The following is a 23,025-nucleotide window of genomic DNA, read 5'->3' on the forward strand; positions in this document are numbered from 1 at the left end:
CTGGGCATGGTGGTGCATGCCTGTAGTCCCAGCTACTTGGGAGGCTGAGGCAGGAGGATCACTTGAGGTTGCTGTGAGCTAGGCTGACGCCACGGCACTCCAGCCAGGGCAACAGGGCCAGACTCTGTCTCAAAAAAAAAAAAAGAAATACAACTGCTTTGAAAACAATTTGAAGAACTTCACTACATTTATGAGATCCTTTGTAAACTCCTCAGATTTAAAACAAAAACCAAAAGCCTTTGAAATCATTCTTCCGATAATGAAGCCAGCAAGGCAGATATCTAAAGGTTCAAAAGAGGCTGATCCCTACTCAGGTGAAAGGATCAATAGCTGCTTTTTATGCTTTAGTTTCAGAATTGTGATTCTAATGAATGTTAGAGCTGAGATGAGCCTCAGAGATCATCTGGTCTAACTCTCCCTTAACAGCTGAGGAAACTGGAGAAACTGAATGCTTTCCCCAAGGTCATAGGAGTAAATGTGTGACAGCACTAGTTCTGGAATACAAGTCTCCTGCCTCCCAATCCAATGCTTCTGTAGATTATATATACAATTGAGGGGCATTTTTGTGTTCCCAGGGTACAGTCTTTAGCAACTGGTAAAATTTGTTAAAAAAAGAAAGAAAGAAAGAAAGATAAAAACCAGCCTGGGCAACACAGCAAGACCCTGTTCTCTACAAATAATAAAAAACATTAGCCAGGCAAGGTGGTGTGCACCTGTAGTCCTAGCTACTTGGGAGGTTGAGGCTGCAGTGAGCTATGATCACACCATTGCACTCAGCCTGGGTGACAGGGCAAGACCCTGTCTCTCTTTTTTTTAATTTTAGAGACAGAGGTCTTGCTCTTGCTCAGGCTGGTCTCAAACTCCTGGCCTCAAGCAATCCTCCCAACTCAGCTTCCTAAAGTGCTGGGATTACTGGTGCAAGCCACTGCACCTGGCCCAGTAATATATTATCAGAGACTCCTATTTCAGGAAAGTTTTCAAGCTTTCCCCATTTGTGTTTGTCAAACCCCCTCAACACCTATTCCCATCAGTTAGTCTCATTTATTAATAGTAAGAAATAGTCAAAATCAAGATCAATAGATAGAACAATTAATCTGTAATCAGGTCATAGCATTACTTCTGGAAAAGATCAACACCAGGTAGAAGACAAAACAAAGACTTGCTCTAAGTTCTCACCGTTTCATTTGCTTCCTGTTGCTTTTCATCAAAATCTCTGATCAACTTCTTCTTTTCTTCTAGAAAAAATAGGTAAGTTTAAAATGCTCATTTAGTATTTCCATACATTTGTAAAGGCCGTTTCCTCTGCTTAGAATAAACTTCCCATTCCTCCCAGGGTGGAGGTAGTTTATACTTCTCACCCCTAAAAGGCATTTAGAAATGTAAGGGGAATTGTTATCACAAAGACTGAGGGGGAGGGAAGAGGAGGAGAAGGGTATTACTACTGACATTTAGTATCCAGGGAACAAGATGACCCATGTTTGGGACAGTTCTGCATAATTATTTGGTCCCCAAAACCAATAGCGTCACTACTAAGAAGCACTAAGCTCATCACTCCCAACCTTTTCTCTCCCCTCATCCTGAGGGACCAGGCACACTTTCATCAGTAAGAATGTTTACCGACAGTGGTTCTCTAAAACCCCTGTCCCTACCTTCACCCCAAAGGTGAATCACTTCTTCTGTATTAACCCTTATCCACTACTTTTCTGCAAAACAGATTCGAAATTCACCTACTCTGCTCACTGGGAGGCTGTATGGTATGGTGCTTGTCCCTCCCTGGGGGTGGCATAGGTGATGACTCTCATAGTGAGAATGTCATTCCCCTTTCAGCCTTTCCCATGATGTCATTTTGATGCTAGTATGTCTTTAATATCTGAAAATTATCAATCTCCCCTTTTAACAAAAATAGAACAGGCTTCAGCTTCAAAGCATTAATACTAAAAGAGTATTAATTTGCCTTCATTGTACTTTTTCTGATCATTTACAGATTATACAGGTTTTCCATTTAAAATATATCATTTCCTTTTTAAATAACTATGTATTAAACAAATGTATTTTACATGAATTAAGTTGATATAAAGAAAACAAGTCATAGTACTTGGTACTCCCTCCTTATTGGGTCCTAAAAAAAAAAGATACTTGTACTTGGCAAAAATTGTGAAGGGAGTACTGGAATCTGTCACCTGGTAAACATTTGTATAGGGAGAAAGCCCTGGTCAGTCAGGGGGGTTAGGTTCCGGTGCCAGGTTTGGGCCTGCCTCTACATGTAAGCTTGGATAACTTTTTTCATCTCTTTGGGACCTGACCTCTTTCCTTGGCTATAAAATGAGGAAGTGGGTCATCCTTCTATATCTAAACTAACGAGCAAAAATTAGCCCTATTTATGAAGAGCCTGTTTTTTTTTTTTTTAAAGAGTTCTATTGCTTAATGATTCTTTAAAAAACTGTATACATCCAAATGAATGTTCTACCTAGAAATCTACACATATTTATTAACACAAAATTACCATTGCTTACAATATTTTTTTAACTCATCTTTTGGGATTTCCTTTGCATTCTGTGGATACAATCTTTTATTTCTTTTTTAAAGTTGTGGCAAAATATACATAACATAAAATTTACCATCTTGACCATTTTTAAGTGTATAGTTCTGTGACATTAAATATATTTGCACTGTTTTGTAACCATTACCACTATGCATCTCCAGAACTAGTTTGTCATCTGAAACTGAAACTTCATACCCATTAAACACTACCACCCCCAGTCTATGAATTTGGTGACTCTAGGTACATCATGTAAGTGAAATCATACAGTATTGTCCTTTGTGTTTGGCTTATTTCACTCAGCATAATGTCTTCAAGGTTCATCCGTGTTGTAGCACGTATGGGGATATGGTCTTTTAAGCTATGTATTTTTCATTCAATGTGACTCCTAAATACAAGCTGTCTCTTCCATCACTTGAAGAAAGAGCAATCTCTTCCAACGCCAAAGAAAGCAGATAAGTTGGGCTCCTGGAGAGATGACATGTGGGTACTCAATATGCTGTCCTGAGATTTTTCTTGGATAATTTTGTCTACCCTGATTTTCATCTTAAGCCCTTTCTAACCCGGCCCCACATAAGATGCAATGTCACTGCAATGCTTTACATGGACTTACATTTTGTTAATTGCAACAGCATCTAATATATCAGTTGTCTGCTGCTTTTTAAGTGATCATAAATCACTCTGGATGTGTATGTTCTATATTCCCAATCTGAGATCACACTCCTCCAGATAGGGACATTTACTTTGTCTTTTCTACTTTGTCCATAGCTTCTAGAACTTTAAATCTCCTTAGGTGTACTTCCTGAAAGAGCAAATGACAACACACCCTTTACTATGTCTGTCATGTGACAATCCCTGAATATATACACAAGGCATTCCAGGTGAACTATTTCTCCACACTGCTCACAAAACCTGTGACTCCATTTGTTGTTTTAAAAAAGACAGGGGAAAGTTCAGCCATGGCAAATGGTACACAACTCACCATCGTGGTGTAACTGAAATGAGCACGAAAGCAGCTGTTACCATTCCTGGGGGGCTGTGTGTTTTTTTGTTTGTTTGTTTTGTTTTTTTAAGACAGAGTCTCACTCTGTTGCCCTAGAGTGCTGTGGCATCAGCCTTGCTCATGGCAACCTTGAACTCCTGGGCTCACGGGATCCTCCTACCTCAGCCTCCCAACCAGCTGGGACTACAGGCACATACCACCACACCTGGCTAATTTTTTTCTATTTTAGTAGAGATGGGGTCTCGCTCTTGCTCAGGCTGGCCTTGAACTCCTGACCTCAAGCAATCCTCCCTCCTTGGCCTCCCAGAGTGCTAGGATTATAGGTGTGAGCCACTGAGCCCGGCCAGGGGGCTGTGTTCTTAAGCAGCAGTGAAATAATACCTGCAGTCAAGAATGGCTACTTCATGAAGCAGTATCATATTATTTGGTAATACGTTACAAAAGCGCTGAGTGTCATCACTCCTCTGAATTTGCACATCTTCAAACTCAAGAACACTCACTCCTGATCCAAGCCAGACAGTAAGAAGCAGCACTGTACACATACCTGTATTCCCTTCCCAGCTCTGATTTTTCTACAACTATGTTAAAAGACTCCTCCTTTATTCTTCTTTTGTTCATGGGTATGCAGATCTGCATTCTCAAGAGGCAAATTCTAGAATGATTCATGGAAAGTAACTACATAAATGAAAGTAGGGGGAGAAAAGGTAGCTCACAGGACCTCTATTATTATCACTAACTTCCCTGTGTTAGGAAGTTAGTCATGCTCAGTCTTTTTGGAGTTGGAATATTCCACTTTTTACGTGATTTCATAAAACACGCACTTCCTCTGATTAGTACTCTACAGCTTATATACTTTTAAAAGAAATACAGGCCGGGTGTGGTGGCTCATGCCTGTAATCCTAGCACTCTGGGAGGCTGAGGCAGGTGGATCCCTCAAGGTCAGGAGTTCGAGACCAGCCTAAGCAAGAGCAAGACCCTGTCTCTACTAAAAATAGAAAGAAATTATCTGGACAACTAAAAAAATATATATAGAAAAAATCAGCCGGGCATGGTGGTGCATGCCTGTAGTCCCAGCTACTTGGGAGGCTGAGGCAGGAGGATCACTTGAGGTTGCTGTGAGCTAGGCTGACGCCACGGCACTCCAGCCAGGGCAACAGGGCCAGACTCTGTCTCAAAAAAAAAAAAAGAAATACAACTGCTTTGAAAACAATTTGAAGAACTTCACTACATTTATGAGATCCTTTGTAAACTCCTCAGATTTAAAACAAAAACCAAAAGCCTTTGAAATCATTCTTCCGATAATGAAGCCAGCAAGGCAGATATCTAAAGGTTCAAAAGAGGCTGGTCCCTACTCAGGTGAAAGGATCAATAGCTGCTTTTTATGCTTTAGTTTCAGAATTGTGATTCTAATGAATGTTAGAGCTGAGATGAGCCTCAGAGATCATCTGGTCTAACTCTCCCTTAACAGCTGAGGAAACTGGAGAAACTGAATGCTTTCCCCAAGGTCATAGGAGTAAATGTGTGACAGCACTAGTTCTGGAATACAAGTCTCCTGCCTCCCAATCCAATGCTTCTGTAGATTATATATACAATTGAGGGGCATTTTTGTGTTCCCAGGGTACAGTCTTTAGCAACTGGTAAAATTTGTTAAAAAAAGAAAGAAAGAAAGAAAGATAAAAACCAGCCTGGGCAACACAGCAAGACCCTGTTCTCTACAAATAATAAAAAACATTAGCCAGGCAAGGTGGTGTGCACCTGTAGTCCTAGCTACTTGGGAGGTTGAGGCTGCAGTGAGCTATGATCACACCATTGCACTCAGCCTGGGTGACAGGGCAAGACCCTGTCTCTCTTTTTTTTAATTTTAGAGACAGAGGTCTTGCTCTTGCTCAGGCTGGTCTCGAACTCCTGACCTTAAGTGATCCTCCCACCTAGGCCTCCCAAAGTGCTGGGATTACAGGCGTGAGCCACTGCGCCCAGCCAGAGACCCTGTCTCTTAAAAAAACAAAAACAAAAACCCAGCAGAACTGCATCCTGGGTAGAATGGGCACCAGAAACAACACTGAGCCACTGCAAACACCACTATCCCCCACCCCACAAGCCTTCCCAAACCAGTCATGTGTGAGAGACTGACTCACTCTGAGACTGACTCTGTTTCCTTTGGTAAACTGGGGGATGGTGACACCATTCCCTGGACATGGAATAAAATGGAAACAGCCAGTCCTGAAAAACAAAGCTAGAGATAGTCCACCTTAATGTTCACCCAAGGTGGGCGGCCTCTCTTCCTTACTGGGTCTGAATTACCAGCCTAAGAATGACTAATCTTGGCCCGTTAAGAGCTGTGGAACTAACTTCAGTTTCATAAGGAGCCCAAAAATATGCAATTAGTTTGCTTTTGGCACCTCACTGTGGCATTTCTACAACCTACATCTTCTATTTGTAAATGACAACAGTTTAGGAGTTAAAAGCATCCCTCTCAACCTCTTTCCTTATCTGCAAATAGACACTATAGACTACTGACCTCATAGGGTTGTTTGAAAGGGTTAAAAGAAATAATACATATAACAAGCACTTAGCATAATAAGGGTTCAATAAATAGGAACCACCATTGTTTCTGGAAGTAAATTCTTAGGTAGGAAGACTTAAGAGAAAAACAAAATTCACCAGTATAAGCTACATGCAAGGGCTGTATTATGTACATTATGCAGTGCCTACTAATTCATCATGGGCATTAAAATTTATGAAGTGGTCTCCAAACTAGAAAAAGAGGATTCAGAGACAAGGCCCTGTGTGTTTCTTAATTAAATTTAATATATTCAACAAATATTTATTGAACGGTATGAATGAGGTAGTGAATAAGGAGATAAAGTTGTTGAATTCTTATCAGAACTGTGGAAAATACGTATAATTTATTTACCTATCCATTAAACAACTAAGTCTATTACCAGCAACTTAGAGTATTTTGTGCTTGAGTAGAAATTCACACTTTTCTGATTTCCCTCTTGGCAGGAATGAGAAGGTTAGACAACAAGGGTGAATATAATTCTTAGTCTGTTTTTTCTTGCTGTAACCGAATAACTGAGACTGGATAATTTATAAGGAAAAGAAACTTATTTCTCTGGAGGCTGAGAAGTCCAAGGTTGAGGGGCCCACATCTCTTGAGGTTTTTCTTGCTTCCTATGGGTTATCCAGTGGAGGAAGGTGGAAGGGCAAGAGGATGAGAAAGCAAACGAGAAGGGCAAACTCACTTTTATAATAACCCACCATGGCAATAACAAACCTACTTGGCATTAATTTATTCACAAGGGCAGAGTCCTCATGGCCTAATCACCTCTTAACGTCCCATCTCTTAATACCATCACAATGGCAATTAAATTTCAATTTTTTTTTAAGCCTACAATACCCAGTATTCCCAGGTTGTCTCCCACCCAAGTACTAAACGGGCCTGACCCTGCTTAGCTTCTGAGGTTAAAAGAGGTCAGCACATTCAGGGTAATATGGCTGTAGATTGCATGTGAATTTTGGAGGGGACAGTCAAACCATAGCAATAACTAATTCAGCTTTCTATTTTTCAAAATGGAATGCTCCTTTGCATTATTTAGCCTTGTAGAAATGATAGAAAGATGCTGCAAAAATGAATTTAGGGGCAGGCTGAAAATGTAGTCTACTTTTCAACCACATAAGATCTCATCGCACTCCTGCTCAATAGCTTTTGACTGCATCCCATCATATTTAGAAAAGGCACAAATCTTCTCCCATGGACTATGAGGTCCCATCTGATCTGGCCCTGCCTACCTTTCTCCTTTGCTCACTCCATTCCAAACACACTGACCTTTCCATTCTTCTTTGAACACACCAAGCTCATTTCTGCTTAAGGGCCTTTGCAGCGCTATCCCCTCCTCTTGACACTTCTCTCAGATTTCTGCATGATTTACTCCCTCACTTTATTCAAGTCTCTGCTCAAATGCCATCTCCTTAGAGAAGCCTTTCACAGCCACCCTATTTAAAATTGAAGCCGCCTCGCCTATTCCTTTTTTTTTAAAAGCCAGTCAAATTTAGCAGTGGGGTTTTATACCAATTTTGGTGACACTAATGTTAATAAGTTCTGAAAACCTACCACCATTGGACCAGCCATCCCCTATTCCTTTACCCTGCTTTATTTCCCTGTATTGCTCTTAACATTGCCTCTTAATATTTACATATTATCACCCACCCACCAGAATGGGGATTTGTGTGTCCTTTTCAACTGTATTTTCCAATATTAACTAGCACCTAGGACAGTGCCTGGCACACAGGAGTCTCTCAATAAAGATAAATTACACACACATGAATTTCATTCTCTCCAGAGTCATTAAATTCACATGACCTTGGGTAATTCATAGAGCAAACACCCAAATTCTCTCTTTTTTTTTTTTTTTTGAGAAAGGGTCTTGCTCTATAAACCGTGCTAGAGTGCCGTGGCGTCAGCCTAGCTCACAGCAATCTCAAACTCCTGGGCCCAAGCAATCCTCCTGCCTCAGCCTCCGGAGTAGCTGGGACTACAGGCTCGCACCACCACGCCTGGCTAATTTTTCTATTTTTGTAGAGACGGGGTCTCACTGTTTCTTAGGCTGATCTTGAACTCCAGAGCTCAAGCGATCTGGGAGGCTCACCTCGGCCTCCTAGAGTACTAGAATTACAGGCATGAGCCACCACACCTAGCCCAAGTTCTCACTCTTAAGTAAAAACAATAAAACAAAGTCTTCTCCTTGCCATTAAAATCTGTTTGTCCAGAGGTCAAGAACTATGGCAGATTTAGGGCTGGAAAACTCTAGCTCCTTCAGACAGAGCTTGCAACAACCTGAATCTTGAAATTAAGAGACAGTAAATAGTCTAAGTAGTAAGAAAATTCAAAACAAGACCACATCTAAACTCCACAATTCTGGTTTTAAAGACTAACCCCATATCTAGCATTTACCAGTATTTATCATTACCCATAAGTTATGATTCTTTTGGTTTCTTAACCATTTTTATGCCACAGATCGTTTGTAAGTCTGGTGAAAACTATGGACCTCCAATGAAAATAACGCTTTTGAATGAGTAAAATACAAAGAGCTTCAAAAGAAACCCATTCTACTGAATTACAGGACCGCAGATTTAAGAATCCCTATGCTCTTCTTGCCACAGTGAAAAAGAGAAAATTTTAATAGCCAAGGAGGCATCCAGGGAGACGACACCCGCCGCCCATTCCTGAACACGCCTCCAGTTCACCCTAAGCGGCAGCAGGGAGATCCTGGGCACCCGGACCCAGCCAGCCCTCGGGGGCGTGTCTTGAGGATAAGGAGCGAAGAGGGCCTGGGTCTGGGAGGAAGGTCGGGGCCGAGTTCTCCACGGCTTGGCCTATCCCCAGCCTCACCTGTCCCTGCCGTCCCCAGGAGCCGCCCGGGCACCCCTTGTAGGTCTTCATGGAGGCCGCGGAAGATCTCGTGCAGTTTCTCGAAATGCTCCGAGGAGGCGGCGGAGGTGGCCATGGCGCAGGCAGCGCTCGAGCAGCGGCCGCCGAGATTCTGGGCGCTGGGCCCGCTCCTAGCCCGGTGGTCAGCCGCCCAGCCCCGTAGCCATCACGGCGACCGCCAGACCACGGCCGCCCAGTATGAGGCGCTTCCGGGGCCGCGGCGGGGTCCTCCCGAGCCGGAACGCCCACCCCCTCCAGCCTGTCACTGAGAGAGCGCCAGGCTCGAAAGCCTGACAAAAAGTCACGCGTGCTACGTTGCCCAGGCGACTCCTGGAGGTGCAGTGCTGCGCAGAGGCGAGCGGCAGTTCCAGAACCCTGGAACTACCCCTTTTGGGGTTGAGAAAGGCGCACGGCGAAAGGGCCCAAGGGGAACCAGGAGACGGGCAGCTTGGCCGCCTACCTCCCGGGCCCCACCGGCCGGCGAGGGGCGGGCACCGTAATGCATGCCGGGGGATGTAGTTCGACCGGAGAACGCGCCCAGTCGCGGGCGTCGCGCAAGTTTTCCAGGGCGGGTGGTTCAGCCAGCGCCGCGGCCGCCAGGGGTCGCACTGGTGGGCGGTGGTTTAGCACCTGTTTGCGCCTAGACGTCATCTTCGCTATCATCGGTCTTTGCTTTGCCACCCTGACTTCCTCATTCGGGTCCTGACTGAACGTTAGCTTTCAGCCCTGGAAGGATAACAGAGCCAGGGCCCCGCCTGCCTTCGGCAGTAAAGCACCTTTACTGGGGAGGTCAAGTGGCTCCCCACGCTTTCAGAAATGGAACCCAGGCGGCATGACCCTAAAATAAGCACTCATCCTCTAGCGGCCGGCCCGCCTAGCGCGCTAGCCTGCCTGCTGCGTTTGTTGACAACAGGTGTAAGTGTAGGGATCTGGGCATATGTTGGCGAATGAAATAGATGTACTCTCTGCCCGTGAGTAACGTCTGATACGGTGTGGACCAGGCTTCATCAGGTCTCATCTGCCGCTAAGTGTAATGTGTTAACAATTACAAAGTACTTTCCAGCACTCCATGGGTATAAATTCCTATTTTCACTAATTTCATGGTTTCCTCAAGGAGCCCGTTCTCAAATGTTTGCTTGGGAACTCAATACTTAACCCACCCATGTATATTAAAAAAATATATGAATATTCAGGGAAAATGGTTTGTGATTTATATCTTCTGGGCCCTCATTTTTATTAGATCGAGTTCATTGACCACTGATTCAACACACTTTTGTTGAGCTCTTAATTCACGCTGAGCGTAGAGAGATGACAAAGTCTGAGGTTAGTGGCAGTGTACTGTGATAAGTCCCACAACACAATGCTGTGGGACTTGTCACAGTACTGAAATAAAAGGCAGGTACAAAAAGGAGAGATAACACATAGCATGGGGTGGTCAAGAAATGGGGAAAAAGTGATCTTTGAACAGTGTCAAAAAAGATAAGTGGGAAGTGGGTGAATGAATCATCAAATTACAACCTAAATTAATGGCTTGTGAATTGAGATTGTACTGTAGCTAGACTCTGGAACAAATTACCCTTTAGAATGAGAGATAGTTACATAACCATAATGATGAAAAGTGTTTTTTTCTTTTGACTATAATTAAACTTTTAATTCTTAGTTTTTATTCTGGTAAATAAAAACATAATAAATAGTCAAAAAGAATTTTTATTTGTCATTGACAGTTCAATATAAATTAAATATTAATTCATTTATTCTACTGCACTATTGTCAAAAGTTTTTCAATTTTTACATAAAATGACCATTTCTAAATATTATAGTTTAATGGTCAAAAGAAGTTGAACAAAAGATTAGTAATTTATGAATATGAGAAGATTGTGGTCCTATAATTCTTTCCCCCACCAAAGTTAAAATATAATTGTCAGTCCAAGAAATCACAAACTCTTAGACTAAAAATATCCCAAACAAGTAATGGCAACATTACCAACTCCTCAGACTTCCTTTGCAGCATTACTTTTGATAAAAGTTCTCCAAATAAAATAAAGAATTTTGGCAAATAGACCTTTTAATCTTGTCAAGACAATGTAAGGAAATGCAAGATTATTAAATTGACTCTAGTTACCAATATCAGTCCTTAAGATAATTCTGGGGTTGTTTTGTTTTTGTGCTTTGAATTTTTTTCTGCCACATTGATTGGTGTTTAAGACTGCCTCATAAGTCTTGCATGCTCACCTTCAATTCTTCTATAGCTATATATGACTGTCTTTTGCTGTTTTTTAAATCCTTAACTAGTCCCTTCATTTCATGCATTATCTCCCAGGATTCTTTTTTTTTTTTTGCTTCTTCCCTGCTACTCACGTGCTTCTTGGTGGGTAGTTACCAACATATACAGAATCTGCTTCCCTTTGCAGCTGTACTCACTTGTATCAAAGACTGGATGACACTGGTTTGCTCAATCTCTGATTATTTACCTGCACTAGGATCCAGCCACTTGGCTGTTTTGAATTTTGTGAAAATACTCCCAACTGTATAAACATACAAGAAGACACACAAAGACACACACAATGACAATGACCCAAAAGCCTTTCCTTTCTTCTTCTGGTTCTTCTAAGAGAAACTAAGGCACAAAAAATAAGGCCTCCAAGGGTCTGGGGTCAGTAACTGAAGTCAAGTGGCCCATCTTCTTATAGTGCTCCTTACATTACCCACTTGTTGGTCTGAGAAATAGCAGGAGAATGACTGTTTGAACTTGATTTTTATTTCGGCATTCCCCCACATTTCTGCCATCCCACAAGCCTCACAAACTTCTTAGAAAAGGAAGCTCTTCTCTGGTAGACATGGGAAAGTGTCTTTAACAGCAGTGGCCTTAGGCTGTCAGAGAGAAGGCCATGCCATAACAGATTCAACTAAGAATTTCCTGAAAGAATCCAGATGTTGGTGCATGACAGCTAAAGAGGTGAGAACAAGTGCTGCTCTTGAGCCAGGCCATTGTGACTTACGGAGTTTAGCTGAGGTTGCAACGTGGCCCTCTTGAAGTGAAGACTGGTTGGCTGGGAAGAACTACACTGTGAACGAACAGGGTGGAAACTAGCCCAAATTCCCATAAGTAAACCCTGCCATAGCTAGATTCTCCTAGGTAGTAGTAGGTTTCAGAAGGAAAATATGAGCTGTGCAGGTCATATGAGGGTCTTCTTATCCTATGATGATATCTCTCATAACTCTGGCAGTAACAAGAGCAAAGTAAATCTGGACAAATGAAAGGCGTTTAGACGAATCTGGCAGTGTAACTGGGTTTTAACTGGACACCAAGCAGGCAAGACTGGAAGCTTTTGTTTTCTTTGTGGTTAAGGTTTTGGCCACCTTAAAGGAGAATCATTTTGCCAGGAATTACTGTATAGTCCGCCGCTGTCTTCTTTTGGGCCCAACTGCCACTGCCTGTCAATCCATTGGGAGGCCCAGCAGGTCACAACTGACGTCCCACAGCCGCCTTGCTACTGTCTCATTACGAGCCTGGGCAGAGACCCATGCCAGATGGCAGTCACTGGAAGGGAAAGAGAGAGGCTTGAAGCATAGTGTTAAGAATGGAGTCTACTTCTCTGCCTGGCATAAGGGATATGATAGAAAAACAACCCAGGGACTGCATGTGCTCTTGGAGCTTCACCAGGCCAGTGTTTGTCCTATCTCTTCATTTTCCAGTCTCTACACCAGAGAAAATTTAATTGCCATTTAGATCTCCTCACTAGACCACCTCTGATCAGAATGCTTTGTTTGATTTATAATGCATACCATCTGGTCTTTATATTCCCTTTTCTATGTATTTAATGTAACTCTCATATCAGTGCCTGCCTAACATCTATGTATATCTATCTTCTTCAGTTAAGTCTGGAAAGTCCATTCTACAGGGCCTTGGACAGTGTCATATAGCCGAGATCTTGCTATTTACACTGGTCACAGATAGATGTTTGGAGTGGTAAGAAGATACTTCTTACGTCTGGACTACCTGCAGTTATAACTGTTTGTAAATTCACATGACAAGTAAAGCCAGTTTCAAAAACAAGAAGAGAAGGAGAAGGTGATAGCAAAAAAAAAAAAAAAGGTAACAACAAGGTACCAGGTATGTCTTAGTTCATTTTGTTCTGCTGTAACAGAATATCCCAGACTGGGTAATTATAATATAATGAACAGAAATTTAGCTGAGTATGGTGACTCACTCCTGTAATCTCAGCAACTCAGGAGGCTGAGGCAGAAGGATCACTTGAGGCTCGCAGTTGGAGAAGTTTATTGGCTCATGATCATGGAGGATGTGAAGTGCAAGATGGTGGGGCCAGCATCTGGCGAGGGCCTTCTTGCTGCATCATAACATGGTGAAAGGCATCACACGGGCAAGAGAGAGGGAAGGAGACCCAAAACTCATCCTTTTAAAAGGAACCTACTCCCGCAGTAATGAACCCAGTCCCCAGATAATGGCATTAATCCATTCAAGAGGGCTGCCCTCATGATCGAATCACCTTGTAAAGGTCCCATCTCTCAACACTGTTGTATTGGTGTTTAAGTTTCTAACACATGAACTTTGGGGGATACGCATTCAAATCACAGCAAGGTGTTTCATATACCTTTTCTTCATTGCTGTAATTCCAAGTACCATAATTCCATTAAATGAAGAAGGGATGTCCCAACTGCATCATCCAGAAATTTTCTCAAGGACAGTTTGCTTACTCATTTTTATACTCTCTGCCTCTATTATACAGCAGGTATTAAATGAAGGTTTTTGTGGTTTGTTTTGTTTTTCTGAGACATAGTCTCACTCTGTCACCCCAGCTAGAGTGCTGTGGCATCATCATAGCTCACTGCAACTCAAACTCCAGGGCTCAAGCGATCCTCCTGCCTCAGCCCCCCAAGTAGCTGGGACTACAGGGGTGCGCCACCACACCCAGATAAGTTTTCTATTTTTTGTAGAGATGTCTTATGAGGTCATAACAGTAGGCCCTAATCCAATAGCACGGGTGTCCTTATAAGAAGAGGGAGAGACACCAGGAATGTGTATGCACAGTGGAAGGGCCACATGAGGACACAGGGAGAAGGCATCCATTTGCAAGCCAGGAAGAGAGAAACCAACTCAGCTAGCACCTTGACCTTGGACTTCCAGTCTCCAGAATGTTGAGAAAATAAATTTAGGTTGTTTAAGGCAGCCAGTCTGTGGTATTCTGTTTAGGCAGCCCAAGCAGACTAATACAGCTACCAAGACAATCCAATGGGGAAAAAATAGTCTTTTCAACAAATGGTGCTGAGACAACTGGATATCCCCACTCAAAAGAATAAAGGTGGACCCCTATCTCATACCATATACAAAAATTAGCTCAGAATGGATCACAGATCTAAATATAATGCTAAAATTATAAAACTGTTAGAAGAAAATATAGTGGTTGCCATGATTTTGAATATGTCCCTCAAAAGTTCATGTGTTGGAAACTTAATCCCTCTGCCCTCATGAATGGATTACTCTCACTATCATAGGATTGGGTTTGTTATCACATGCCCTCTCGCCATGTGATGCTCTCTGCCAGATTATCACACACCAAGAAGATCCCAACCAGATGCCAGTGTCATGCTCCTGGACTTCCCAGCCTTCAGAACCATGAGCTAAATAAATTACTTTTTTATAAATTACCCAGTCTGTGGTATTCCGTTATAGTTAACTGAAAATGGTAATAAATCTTTGTGACTTTGGGTAATGCAATGGTTTCTTAGATATGACACCAAAAGCACAAGTGACAAAAGAAAAAATAGATAAATTGGACTTTCATCAAAATTAAAAACTTCCGTACCTCGAAGGACACCATTAAGAAAGTGAAAAAAAAGCCCACAGAATGAGAGAATGTTTGCAAATCATACATCTGATAAGGAACTTGTATCTAGACTATAAAGAACTCTTGCAACTCAACAACATGCAACATGAATGACACAGACCATAAGTACGTTACAGAGATTCTAAATAGAGAGATCCCTTCCTCTAGAAGTTAGGGAAAGTTTCATTCATTCAACACATACTCTGTGCCAAAACGGTGCTAGGTGCTGGGAACACAGTGAGTAAGAGAGTCAAGACTATATAACAGGGGTCAAGCATGGTTGCTCACGCCTGTGATCCTAGCAATTAGGAGGCCAAGGTGGGAGGATCACTTGAGGCCAGGAGTTGGAGACCAGCCTGAGCAAGAGTGAGATCCCCGTCTCTACTAAAAATAGACAATTAGCCAGGTGTGGTGGTGCACACCTGTAATCCCAGGTACTCGGGAGGCTGAGGCAGGAGTTTTAGCCCAGGAGTTTGAGGTTGCAGTGAGATATGATGATGCCATTGCATTCTAGCCTGGGCAACGGAGCGAGACCCTGTCTCAAAAACACAAAACAAAAAATAAAAAAACAAAAAGGGTATGGTATATGAGACAAATCCAAATCATTTCCTTTGGGCAATAAAATCTCATGTCCAAAACCAGAAAATTCATACCTGAAATGTTTCCCACTTAGAATCTCAAGACCTTCCGTTAAGGCACAGTACAGGCTGGTCTGGGCTCCCTGCTGAGGAGTCTTGATGAAGAAGGAGAAAAGCCGCCACATCCATCTCATGAAAGATGAGTGCCGAACCAATTCAGATTGGACCGTGCCGGGGTGTACAGAATACGCCGTAACGCCAGAGCCTGGTGGGAGGGGTGCCGTGGCGAGGGGAAGACAGGACTTGATTTTGAACAGCCAATGACAATAAAAGATGTGAATAAACATGTGACCTTCACCTATGGACTCCCTTCCCTTGGTGACATCACAAGCACTGCTCACAGTAGTTTATACCTCCATTTCACAGATTAACAAGTTAAGGCTCAGAGAAATTATTAACTGCTACGAGGCACCAGAGCCAGGACTCAGCCTCTCGGCAGCACTTCACACTGTTGACCACCCCCTTCTTGAATTCCTCTTTCTCATTGGCTTCCACGACCCCACTTCTCCTCTGGTTTTCCTAACCTTCCTGGCTGTTTTGTCTCAGTTTCCGGGGCCAGTTCATAATCTTCTACCCAAACATTAAATGCTGGAGTTCTCACGGCTCACTGAACTCCCTATGATTTTATGGTGCTCACATTTTTATCTACAGCCCAAACTGCTCCTCTGACCTCTAGACTTGACTATGAGAGCCAGCACAGAGGGTGGTTAAGGACGTGGACTTTGCAGACAGACGGCCCAGTATCAAATCCTGGCTCCACTCACTAGCTGTGTAACCTTAGGCAAGCTCCTTTTTGTGACTCATTTTCTCATCTCTGTAACAGGGCTGCCACACGCCAACGCTCATGCCTGTAATCTCAGCTACTCGGGAGGCTGAGGCAGGAGTTCTCTATAAAATAAAAAATAAAAAATAAACCTCAGGAATAATCATAATATCTATATCTCGCAGGGTTGTTCTGAGGATTAAATGAGTTCATATAAGTTAAAGAGCTTAGAACAGTACCTGGTGCCTGGTAATTACTCAATGACACTTTTGTACTTGCTACTTCAGGTTTCCAATCTTTTTTTTTTTTTTTTAAAGAGACAGGGTCTCACTTTGCTGCTCAGGCATGAGGACAGTGGTATGATCATAGGTCACTGAAACCTCAAACTCCTGGGCTCAAGTGATCCTCCTGCCTCAGCCTCCTGAGTAGCTGGCACTACAGGCGCACACCGCCACACCTGGCTAATTTTTCTATTTTTTGTACAGATGGGGTCTTGCTGTGTTGATAAGGCTGGTCTCAAACTCCTGACTGCAAGTGATCCTCCCGCCTCGGCCTCTTAAAGTGCTAGGATTACAGGTGTTAGCCACTGTGCCCAATCTTTGCTGGAAACCTTGGGGCCAGACATGTTTCAATTTTTTTTCTGATTTTAGAAAGGTAATATGAAACATACACATATACTATTATCTAATCCCACCAGTATAGGTGAGGTTTTGCTGTCAAATGATTTTTGGTGTCAAGCTTGCAAAAAAAATCACAATTTTTAGGCTTTTGTGGATTTTACAACTGTAGAAAAAGGACTGTGGGCTACCCATTGCCTACTTGACATCTACCCTAGATGTCCCATGGTAATGAAAACTCAGCTGTCCAAAACTGACTTCTAGGTTTAAGCAAACCTGGTTCTTGCAGTGTTCCCTACGTGCCCATCAGGCACATGGGAGCAGTTCTGGACAATTCCCCACCTCACCATGTACGTTCAGTCAACACAAGCTCTGTGGTTTTCATATCCTAAGTATCTCTCAGGTGTGCGTGTCTACTGCCCTCCATCTCCACCAGCCTAGTCCAAGCTACCCTCACTTCTTGCCTCGACTCCTGAAATCACCTGCTGCATCTACTCTTGCCCCCATTTTAAAAAGGCTTTAATTTTAAAGATTTCCCATTGCTCCTAAACACTAAAACCCTTACAGTGGCCTCTAAGGATTTGGTCTCTACCTACCTCACCATTCTCAGCTCAGATCTCTATTCCTCCTGCTTTCTACAATCTAACTGTGGTAGCCTTCTGTTTCTTAAACCAAATCCAGACCTTCATACATTCTCTCCCTTCTACCTGGAATGTTCCTCAGCCTCCTCACACCTGGAATCCATTTAATTTCTTCCTTTTTTTTTGAGACAGGGTCTTGCTCTGTTGCCCAGGCTAGAGTGCCGTGGCGTCAACCTAGCTCACAGCAACCTCAAACTCCTGGGCTCAAGCGATCCTCCTGCCTCAGCCTCCCGAGTAGGTGGGACTACAGGCATGTGCCACCATGCCCGACTAGTTTTTCTATTTTTTGTAGAGACAGGCTCTCACTCTTGCTCAGGCTGGCTTGAACTCCTGGCCTCAAGCAATCCTCCCGCTTCAGCCTCCCAAAATGCTAGGATTACAGGCATGAGCCACTGAGCCTAGCCCATTTAATTTTTTTTCTTTTTAAAAAATTTTTACTGAATGGGTCTGTGGAAGGCCCATTTAATTTCTAATCATCCTTCAGGGCTCAGCTTGCAACTCACTTCCTCAGAGAAGTCTTTCCTGAACCTTCGGTGTGAATAAGGTCTGCCCCACCAATACCCCCGAAAAGCCATTATAAATCCTTGCACTTCTCCTTTATATAATAACATTTATTACAATTATAATTAAACAGCAACAACAAAAAGGAAAGAATCTAGATGTTGTTAAGGAAATGGATAAATAAACTAAGGCACATCTATACTATGAAATACAGTGCAGCCAGCAAAATGAATGGGGTAAGTCTGTATGTACTACATGCAAAGATCTCCAAGATACTGTGTTAGAATTTCAGTTCCTTATGTATGAGATACATATATAAATACACACACACACACACACACACACACATATGTGAATACATAGGAAAATTACTAGAAAAGGGCACAATAAACTATTGACAGTGGTCACTTGAAGGGAGAAAAGTGGGGTTGGGAGAAGGGGACTAAATGAAGAGGGTTTTTCACCTTTAATTCTATATACTTCCATATTATTTGTACTTTTTGCAATGAGAATTATTCATGTATTACTAGACTGATTTTACATGTGACAGTCTGCTAATTGTCTGTCTCCCCCATTAGATGTAAACCAAATCAAGGAAGAAATAGTGCCTGTCTTGGTCACCACCATCCCCAATCCCCTAACCCAGTGCATGGAAGAGCATGGGCACTGAATCCATGGCTGCCAAATGGCTCGATGGATGAACCTTCTGTCACACCAGGGTTCTTGCACCATAGCTACTTTCCACCCAATCCTCACAACTACCAGGGTTACCTCACTCACATGTACTCTCCTTTTATCCAGTTCTCACCACTGGACCCATCTCTCCACCCACAGGCCACCCTAGCTCCCTGACCAACTCCTTAGATAGTTTTAATCATCCACCTTCCCTTATCTATCCCAAGCTGATAAAAGACATCATACACTGGGCATATGCACTGAGCTGACCACCAACCTCCTTCCCATCTCACAGCTGCCCATGTGGTATGATGATCCTATTCTATCTACAGGGCCCCTGTGCCTGATCCCTTGGGCCTGAATTCTGCCTGTCTTACTTCCTAAGCATTGCTCACCCTAGATTTCCCTTTTCTTTATTGGAAATGCAGAGTAGAGAATGCTGAGGACCTGTCTACCTGTGACTGGAGACGCCCCTTCTCAGGCACACATTTCCCTCTTCTCTGACCCTTTGCTGTTAGGGAGACACCTTCCTCTCCGTATTCCTAGTACCTGTTTTATTCTAATGGTTATATCTAGTGTTAGTTCAGGTCCCTCCCTCCTACTCAGTCGCACTATGACTGCTCATGAGGCCTGACTATTGACTTGCTCATGAGGCCTGAATTAACTATGACAATAACCTGTGTAGTCCCATTTTACATATGAAGAAGTCAGTCTTAAAAGGTTAAGTAACTATTGCAGGTCACACAGCTAGTGTAAAGCCAATCCTTCAGACTCAAAGTCAGAATCTCCCTGTCCCCAGCTAGCCACCTCCAATTTCAGTTGTAGGCTGCTTACTTTAACTATACCCAGTTATAGTTATGGAAGCAGGTATTGTCCAGGTACCTTCTGGAAAACACTTTCCACACCTGTGGCTTTTAGCTACCTCCCACTGACTCCTGTTTCCATGTTCATTTCTTCCAAGCCTACCTTTTAGCCTCCGGGCCAGTTCCTTGGTGAAGAGAATGTTGGCTAGCTTGCTGTGACAGTAGGCCAGACTTGAGTTGTAGAATTTCTCACCCTGCAGGTTATGAAAGTGGATCCTTCCCAGGTGATGTGCTAAGGAAGACACATTTACTATTCTTGATGGTGCTGATTCCTTTAGTTTCTCCAGCAGCAGATGGGTCAGGAGGAAGTGACCTATTGAAAAAACTAGAATTAACAGAGCTCAGGACCAATGTTGGGGTAAGAGGAGAAGTGGTGAGCATGGCTCATCTATGGGAGACAGAGAACTCAGGAATAAGGTCTTTTGCTTCAACTTTTTCTTATCAACTAGAGAACAAGTTCAATGAGGGTTTAGAGAAATAGGAACAGCCAAAGACACAAGACATCCTTATAACACAAGGTAGGTCTGGCCTATGTGAATACGAAGTCCCATCTCATTCCAACCTTGGTTAAAAGCACTCTTTAAGAGTAGGTGGTCTCTACCTGATGCTGGCCACAAGGATCACTACTAAGAAGGCAACACAGCCCCTGCCAGGACTTTCAGGCAGGATCAAACTACTTATTATTCACACCTGGTCTGTTATGGCCCTAAGGTCCAATAATACCACAAAGATGGCTCAATCTGACCCCTAAGTTTTCCAAGGAGAATTTTGGTCCCCTCTAGCTTTGTGATACAGCCATATTTCTTACCCAAATGGTTGACTCCCATGTGCATTTCAAAGCCATCTGCTGTCTTAGAATAGGGACACATCATCACTCCTGCATTGTTGATCAAAATGTGGAGGTGCTTTTCCTCTGTAAGGAAGATAAGACAGAGTGTGGAAGTAGCCAGCCACAGCTGTTACATCTTAGAAATCTGCCTCACACCCGAGCTTTGAAAATGAGAATGCAGGACTTCAATCTTTCCTCCATTTTCCCTTCATACTTATTTTGTTATTGTTTTTCATGGTTAGACTTTAGTTGAATCCTACATACTTTTACTACAGGGCAAAATTCCATTTTGCACTACCAAATGACCTTTCCAATCTTTCTAGTTCAGGAGCTACTTACTGCTTTTGGGAAGTGTTCTATCTACCTCTCCCAATAGAAAGACTTCCCAAGCTGAATGGAAAGATTCCAAAGCAAAGGGAAAAGGATGCTCTATACGCACCCCTGCCACTGAGATTCAGGTCCCCAAAGAAATACTGGTTTCACTTCTTTGTTACATCATCCAACTCTCTATCATGGTTCATTGCCTCGTGTGGTTTGTACCTTATGACTGAAAGTTCATATTAGTGGAAGTTGTTTTCTCTGGAGGCCTCGATCCCTGGGTTATGAGGGAGTATGTCTACAGAGTACTCTTGGATTTGTTTTTGATGAGATACTGTAAGTTTTTATGTTAATTTCTCAGCTCAAGATTATTATATCCCCTTCCCTGAAAAAAGATCCTCACACCATTTGGTGGTATGAATTCAGACCTCACAGATGATGCCAGCTCGAGGTTCTAATTTTTTGCAGATGACTATGTATCCATGTTCTGAGATGGTAAGCTTGTCATGTCCCTGATCTGGCAGCCAGGGTTTTCATTAGCCCCTATACCATGGACCAGACGGCCCTGATAACCTACAGGTCACATTTGGCACACTTCCAAATTACTGCCTGGGAAAGGTCTTAAGATTTACAGCTTACATCCTGTCCCTGAGTAAACAATCTTATTCTGATACCCTCAAATCTTATCGTGAGTTCCTCAAACTGTTACTGTACTAATATGTAACCTACTGACGTTGAAAAGGACATTGATTTGTTTCTGAAGTTTTGCTGATTTGTTTCTGAATCATGATGTTTTACATGACAATCATGATTGTTTGGAGTGTAAAACATTTTGGCCTGTATGTTGTCATCTGTAACCAATGACTGTCATCTCTGTAGTACCCTCCCATAAAAAAAGACCACTCTGATATGAGGAGTTCCCTCCCTTCTCCTGAACTTTCTTATAAAAGCTTTCTAACTTGTTACAGACTTTGGAACATGTCCAACTTTGTTGGTATGTCTTCTCGGGTCAATCCTCAAGTTTGGCTTTCAGTAAACCTTTATCAAATTATTTCTGCCTCAATAGCCTTAATTTTGGCCGACAGCCCTTAGTGAATCTCAACCTTATGTAAAGCCTCAGATATAGCTCCAGCTCTCAAGGGCCCGAGGCCTTGTCTCCAATCCCTGTATGGGTGTTTAGACCCCAGATCCTAAAAAGCCCATATTGAGTTCTGATACTTCCATGAGATTTTTCGTTTCAGCTTTTACTCACTGATTTCCTGAATTCCCTTTTTGTTTCTGCTTCTTGAGGATGTCCCTTTGACATAAATCATGTGCCAACGATCATAACGATTTCAGCTACATACCAAAAGTTTTTCGCTACATTTTATCTACCATTTCTATGTATTACAGGGAGAGGGATCTTTTTCCTTTTAGCTAAGTTCTGCGATGTTGATCACAAGACCTACAACATTCTCTTTGGTTCTACACTTACCTGCTAAGAAGTCGTTGGCGAAGGCTCGAATAGATTTAGTATCAGACAGGTCCAGTTTTCGCACCAACACCTGCTCGTTCCCTGTCATGGTCTGGATCTCTCTGGCCACCAATTCCCCCTTTTGCACATCCCGGCAAGCTAAATATACACGGGCTCCTGTCAGCCAATGAGAAAGAAACTATCAGCTCTGTTTTTAAGTGGACATTACAGACCTAATACTGATGTTGAATGTTATTTTCAACATTTCTTAAAAAATAGGAATTTTTACAACAGAGGTATCTATCTCAATAGCAAATAGAGAAAGAAAAATAAATCACTAATACGTAAGTGCCCATTATACGTAGAGCATAGTACTAGGTTCAGACCAGCAAATCAGTGGAATACTTGGGTGTTCTTGAATTCCAAGACTGGGAAGAAAAGACGAGAATGATCACCACTGTTAGGGGTAAAACAACAATAGCAGGAAGGAATTAAAAACAGGTGAACTTGCCTCTTTGGGCCAGCTCTTTTGCTGTCTCCTTCCCAATGCCAGTGTTGGCTCCAGTGACTACAGCTACCTTCCCAGGAAGCTGGACAGTTGATGTACACACCCCACTGGACAGCATTTTCCTGCAGACAAAGAAAAGCTCATCAATTCTTCATTCTCCTATCTCACGCTGGGGTTCCTGCAACTCCCTGTGTCTTCAGATCCCAAGGCTGAAGTTTGCTTTGGTTCTTCCTCTGTTGTCCTTTTGTAGATTTAAGAAAAGTTGGAGGGACAAACACAAAAATGTTCTGTTTTTGCTCAAAGAAAAAAGTGATTGCTAGCCAGGCATGGTAATGCATGCCAATAGTCCCAGCTACACAGGAGGCTGAGGCAGGAGGATCGCTTGAGCCCAGGAGTTTGA

The 23,025-nt window shown here is 42.8% G+C and overlaps 2 protein-coding genes across 3 annotated transcripts in view; both read right to left on the reverse strand.

The window, feature by feature from the left end:
* VTI1B (vesicle transport through interaction with t-SNAREs 1B) overlaps positions 1–9,261 on the reverse strand; it is a 17,142-nt gene extending 7,881 nt beyond the window's left edge. The window contains exons 1-2 of the mRNA XM_012656168.1: positions 8,935–9,261; positions 1,177–1,235 (exon numbers count right to left, since the gene is read on the reverse strand). Of these exons, the coding sequence (XP_012511622.1) occupies positions 1,177–1,235; positions 8,935–9,049 (174 nt within the window). The 5' untranslated portion in view covers positions 9,050–9,261. The remainder of the gene's footprint in view (positions 1–1,176; positions 1,236–8,934) is intronic.
* Positions 9,262–11,936: 2,675 nt separating this feature from the next.
* Positions 11,937–23,025, reverse strand: part of RDH11 (retinol dehydrogenase 11 (all-trans/9-cis/11-cis)) — a 17,586-nt gene continuing 6,497 nt past the window's right edge. Inside the window, exons 2-7 of one of the 2 annotated variants that reach the window (XM_012656166.1) lie at positions 22,629–22,747; positions 22,139–22,294; positions 20,326–20,430; positions 19,621–19,830; positions 15,473–15,662; positions 11,937–12,514 (exon numbers count right to left, since the gene is read on the reverse strand). In XM_012656166.1, coding sequence (XP_012511620.1) covers positions 12,412–12,514; positions 15,473–15,662; positions 19,621–19,830; positions 20,326–20,430; positions 22,139–22,294; positions 22,629–22,747 — 883 coding nt within the window. In that variant the 3' untranslated portion in view covers positions 11,937–12,411. The remainder of the gene's footprint in view (positions 12,515–15,472; positions 15,663–19,620; positions 19,831–20,325; positions 20,431–22,138; positions 22,295–22,628; positions 22,748–23,025) is intronic. The other variant, XM_012656167.1, reaches the window with a different exon arrangement.

The sequence above is a fragment of the Propithecus coquereli genome, unplaced genomic scaffold (genome assembly GCF_000956105.1).
Source record: "Propithecus coquereli isolate 6110/MARCELLA unplaced genomic scaffold, Pcoq_1.0 Scaffold5, whole genome shotgun sequence".
In the NCBI taxonomy this organism is placed as follows: domain Eukaryota; kingdom Metazoa; phylum Chordata; class Mammalia; order Primates; family Indriidae; genus Propithecus; species Propithecus coquereli.